The following is a 6,000-nucleotide window of genomic DNA, read 5'->3' as shown; positions in this document are numbered from 1 at the left end:
ATTTTGTGGCACCCCTGTAAGCAAGCCATGGCACACCAGGGTGCCACAGTGCACATTTTTGGGAACCACTGCTTTAAGACCAAGATTCACCAATCATACTGCACATGGATAATATCATTAATGTTAACAAGCTATGGAAGAAAAATAGACCGGAAAATCTAAGGACCAAACATGATGTAGCCTCGAGAATACTTTACAATCATGAACTGAAAGATGTCAGAAATGAAAGCAATGAAATTCAGCTGAGTAGGACACCATATTAGAATGAACAACAATAGTAGTGAAAAAAAGTATTGTCTGTAAAATCTGAGGACAGACGGAGAGGTTGACCCAAGAAGAAATGGATAACTGAAGGAGGGAGGGAGGGAGGGAGGGAGAGAGAGAGAGAGAGAGATTGAGGGAGATTGAGGGAGAGAGAGAGAGAGAGAGAGAGAGACACACACTCCTAATGCCAAAGGAAGATGAAAAACAACCTAAAGAAGTAGAAGAGCAACAACCAACCTATTGAATTCCACACAAAAACTATTTTAGCACAGTAAATTTGTAAATGTACATGCCATTCACGTAACAGAAAAAAACACCCTAATACGTGTCTTTAACAATACAACATTCGTATAAAAAGCACTTTCTATACAAAATTTAAAAAATAAATGAAAATTTTTCCAACACAATAATAGTTTATTTCTGTTCAGTATAAAAATGAAGTATATTTACAAATATTTGTTTTCTTTTCACTTTCATTTTAAGGTGCAGCAAAAATTCTTATATATATGCCAGTTAGAACTTACTCTGAAGATTAGTAACCTATTTTCCAAGGTATACACAACAAGATCCTGAAAATAAGGCTACAGTATCAAAATATAACTTAAATGAAGTATTTCTTTCTCATTTACATAACACTTAAAAAAACAGAGTACGCTGCAAACATAAGAAAACTGTCTCATCCATATCACAAGCATAGTCATATTTGGTTAAAGCATGGTTCCAGAATTTCAAACAATCCATAATGATGTCCACTTCTTCTTGCTATATCAAAGGGAGTGTCACCACTACCATTTTTAACCCCTGGTTTTAAGTAAGGGTTCATCAGTAGCAGATGTATTGTTGAATTGGCATAACTGTTGCCTGAAGCCAAATGTAATGGTGTCTGGGCTAGAAAGAAAAGTCAAATTTAAAAAGGAAACCACACACTCAAATAAGGTGACAGGGTTCCCATTTATCTTGGTTTGCTTCCCTGACTTTCCATACAAATTTAAAATAAATTTTCAAACATTCTGTGGTGCTAAAAAACATAAGTTTTAAGTGATACTCTACTTGCTATTCAAGAGAATATAGTTTATTCAACATTTTTCAAAATAAATTAACGAAATTTAACTACAGAAACATTTTTACTAGGGCTGAGCCGATACCAAGTATCGGTTGATATTTTTGCACTGATACTAGTCGATACCATTGTTTTTGAGTCGATAGAAGTGTGGCCAAAACCAAAAATTTGTTCCCTTTCAAAGGTTCGTCAGCTTTTCCAACATACCTTTGGTTTTGAAAGAAAAAAAAATATATAGCACATTTGTTAAATGAACCTGTACTCAAGTTTCCGTGAACAGGAAGTACGTGACACAAAAATCCATACGCAGATAAGACTCGTCAAGTATCTTGCAAATCAAGAGTAACGTGAAATTATCCCCATAGGAGTTCCTTCCAAGTCTACCAGGCTTTGATCCCACAGATGCCGTCTCGTGTAACAATAATCCCAATGAGGTTCCGGTAGAAAACAAGGCACCTGGTGTAGTTTGGGCATCATCTCTCTCTTTAGAGACCTCCCGCAGTCAAAACAGTCATCCCCAATGTGAGTAGTGGACGTGTCTCACACATAGTAAGCAGCATATTCCTGGAAATTCAAATACCTCTTCTAATCCCCCATTTCCTTTCCAACTTTTAGACTTTATATTGTCCCGACCTGGATAACTGGGTTTCAACAGGCATGTTTTGGGGCACAGGGAACGCGACAAGGGAATACTTTTCTTTGAACGACAGTTGATGACACTTATTTTCTGGAAAGTGTAGTGCAAAGTCACGTCGGAATATCACTGTACTGAAATTGATCACCTCATATAGAAGCAAGAGACTGGTAAGTTTTCATTCCTCTCCTTAAATTTATTTTACTAATTTTTATTATTTTTGATAAAGGACAAAAAAGAGATGAGATTGGTTTCACATTACAGCTTTACTGTTAGTTTTAGACGTTGTGTCCAGGGCTGGTAAATCGCCAATTATTCTTGTGTTCACGGATGATTTAATTAGTTTTGGAAGAGTAATCCCTTAGTTTTAGAGGAGGTTGAACATTGGGGTAGAGGGGGAGCATGACCACAAAATTGCCTCACTCTTACGTAGCTGCACTTAATATTTCTCTCATATTTGAAACATCTAATCAATTGTTACCTTCCTAAAAAAAAGACTGTAAAGTTGAGATGTATTGTAGGAAGAGAGCATCATTTGGTGGGTTAATTTACTCATCACTCCTCGTCAGAAATGCATACGTATAAAATGTAATAATAATAATTACACACACACACACATATATATAATTAGCCTTTTATATTTAAAATTGAAATTATACAGGCATCGGTATCGGTGGGTATCGGTGCGAGTTTCGGCATCAGTATCGATTTAAAGTGATATCAGTTCAGACCTAATTTTTACATAAAATAACTACATCAAGAAGATACATCAAGAAAATAGTTGAATTTATTTTCATTGCCTAATCCTATGTAATGAAAATTTTTGGATTTGTTTATAAAATTTCATGATTTTTCTTTCTCACTCATATTTTGGTTGATTCCGAGGTCACAGGAACCCTGAGCAATGTACTTATGATTTCACAAGTGCAAATCTTTCTCTCTCTCCAGTACGAACAGTTGCCACAATTAAACTACAGTTGAATTTTAGGATAGTCCAAATATATAACACACAATGCCTGCTGTCAAATAAATACAGGGAATTGATAATTTAAAAAGCCCATGTAAAAGGTATGGAAAAAAAATTCCGGTAAGTTGGTACCAATATACCTAATTGTCGCGTAGAGTTTTGGCACGATATGTTGACCAGTTTGTTTACAGCTGTTGGTTAGGTTAGTTGACCTCAAGTGTGCTCAGCGATTTTTAATATGGATAAAAATATAAAACAAAGAGTTTGCCTCATATTTTGTGTTGTCAATGAAATTTCATGTGCTGAATCATTGAAAATGTTGGAGAAGGCCTACGGTGAGTCAGTTTTATCGAAAACATGAGCATATGAGTGGTACAAAGCATTCAAAGAAGGACAAGAAGTGGTTGAAGACTTGCATCATTCCGATTGACCTTCAACGTCTTCGACTGATGAAAACATCGACAAAGTGAAGGAAATGCAGTGGCGTATGCTGGTTTTAACTAGTGGGTAATCTCAGACACTTGATTCATCCACCCACTCCTGAAGTCTCCCTGCAAATTTACCTCAACATTCATACAGGATTTACGAATGTATGTGTGAAAAATGTTACCTTATTGTTGCGACCACTGTCGAATAGTTGTGATTGCACTTTCAGTTAATCTACGTTTAGAATTTCAAACAATAAAACAAGATAATATAATAAATCTATAAGAAAAAACCTGTAACAAAGAATATGAAAGGAATTCGGTAGTGAAATAAAAACCCTCAATATTAATTGAAGTGTAAAATTCAAGTTACCCCAGTACCCACTTCTGATTCCTGGTTTTTGTTTTTATACACGGAAGTTTGAGTTCAAGACCTGTGGTACAAGAGATTCTACTGGCCTACCTAAATTAACTATTTGCAATTTCTCCGGAAAAGATCCCGTTCCAAATATTTTCACACGAAAATATTATATTATATCCATTGCCTTTAACTTTAAACACAGCACTAGCACGAATACTAAACCAGCTAAACGAATATTAAATTCTCGAATCGCTACAACACGCATTCAATTCCCTACGCCAATCTTCTATTGTGGTTCCTTACTGCTTGACACAGACTTCATATTCCCTGCGATGCGCGAGGTTATATAAGTTGGAATCATTGCATTTTTTGTTTATATATTTTACATTCAAACATCTTTTATCATTATGATCATTATTAATCTAGAGAGGGGGGAGAAGCAACTTAAATTACCTAATATATGTGTACGTTTACATATAATTTATTTCTGATAGCTTTCCCTTTTAAAAATTATTCATTTCTGTGAAAGAAGTACTCTCACTGGTTTTGAAGGCTACAAAGAAAGTAATCACGCATTTTAAAATACAAAAATGAATAAAAGTAAGCATATAAATAGTTTAATTACTTCATTAATCGATTTATTAAATTGTTATTTGACGTCGCTTTTCTGCCACTTTTGGCTAATCACTACGAGTGATGATATGAAATTGATGAAGGGACATTTTCAAAGAGCACCCATGCCCAGCCCGGTATTCGAACCCTGGAGCTCTGACGTCGTAGGGAGCTGTGGCAACCACTCCGCCACAGAGGTTGGTGTAATTTCTTGAATTTCTAGTTAAATTTTTAATTTATTTAATTACCGTCATCTTCAATATTAAAGCTTTTTTTTTCCTATGACAATATCTGTTGAAATAGCAGATATCAGGAAGACAGAAGCAAATGTAAAATGAGAATTAACATAGAATTGGTTCGCAAATGTTGTTCACATTTCCCTGTTTCTTGCGCACTTTCAGATGTATTTTCTCTACTTTCCTTTTCAGTACGTAATTTGCGAACCCAGAATTCTGTTTCCTGAGAAATTTCCCTGTCGTAAACAACACAGCTACTACGATACAAAGGCCACCGGGGAAGAATGGCAGAAGAGGGTGCCAGAACGGCAAAGGCTCTGGGGTGGAGAGTGCGACCGATGGACTCTCTCCAGAAGCAGCTTACCCTTGCCACGGAATAACCGCGCCTGAGAAGCAGTGTTTCCTTGCCCTTCCGTCAAGGGATTTAAAGGGAGCCGGTGGAATCTCACCCTGACGTCACCAGATTCCACCAGCTGGAGAAAGTGGCTGAAAGCCTCTCGGACATTCAGCAGCAAACGTTTGAAAAACATTTGCGCACTGGAAGTAAAGAAATATGCGAATCAAAGATTGGTTCGGAAGAATATTGCCAAGAAATAAAAAACAACTTTTTTTAAAAATTATAGTCGGGTCATCTCCGATTACCTAGGTGACCCAGAGTATACGCCGCTGAGGAAATGGTGATGGAAAATCGTCATATGAATCCATTCCCACCATCTTACTTGATGTTTTGGGCATGAGACACATCGTGGCACGGTTTATTCCGAAGGAAGGAGCTCAATTTTCTTCAAAAAGAGCTCCGCAAACAGGTTGCTGAAGACATGCTTGAAGGAGCCAATTCAGACCTCTATTCAAGAAACGCATCATAACGGGTGACAAGACAAGGGTTTATAAGTTTGATATGCAAACCAGCCAACAAGCTTCGGAATGGTGCTTTGACAATGAGCCGAAACTGAAAAAAACACGTCAAAGTCAATCAAAATCAATCATGTTGACTGTTTGACTATCGTGGTATTATCCACTCGAAACTCCTTCCAGAGGGGTAAGCAATCAACAAACAATATTATCTAGGCATTTTTTCTTTGTTCCCCAAACTCAAATTACTACTTCGTGGAAGACGTTTTGTGTCCATTGAAGCCATAAAACAATATTCGCAGAAGGAGCTGAAGACCATACCGGGAAGCGCCTGAAAGAAGTGTTTTGACGACTGGATTATTTGTTGGCATAAGTGTATCGCATCGAATTGGGCCTAATTTGAAGGCAACAAAATAAATTTGGATGATTAAACCAATATTTTGAGTTTTATTTAACAACTTGTGGTATTTATTTGACAGAGCAGTATATTTACAAAATAAAAGGGCCTCCCTGATGGAGTATTAACAAACATTGTCCTTGATTTGAATTTAAAATTTTGGGTGCGTCAGCACTAAGGCTATTTTGCACC

General features: G+C 36.7%; 1 protein-coding gene across 1 annotated transcript in view; it reads right to left on the bottom strand.

Moving 5' to 3' along the window:
- Positions 1-665: 665 nt before the first annotated feature.
- LOC146000335 (ankyrin repeat domain-containing protein 49-like) overlaps positions 666-6,000 on the bottom strand; it is a 31,837-nt gene continuing 26,502 nt past the window's right edge. The window contains exon 5 of the mRNA XM_083137901.1: positions 666-1,152. Coding sequence (XP_082994027.1) covers positions 962-1,152 — 191 coding nt within the window. The 3' untranslated portion in view covers positions 666-961. The remainder of the gene's footprint in view (positions 1,153-6,000) is intronic.

This window comes from Lepisma saccharinum, chromosome 1 (assembly GCF_977018435.1).
Source record: "Lepisma saccharinum chromosome 1, izLepSacc3.1, whole genome shotgun sequence".
In the NCBI taxonomy this organism is placed as follows: domain Eukaryota; kingdom Metazoa; phylum Arthropoda; class Insecta; order Zygentoma; family Lepismatidae; genus Lepisma; species Lepisma saccharinum.
The sequence above is the reverse complement of the archived record's forward strand: the minus strand, read 5'-3'. Positions and strand labels throughout refer to the sequence as shown.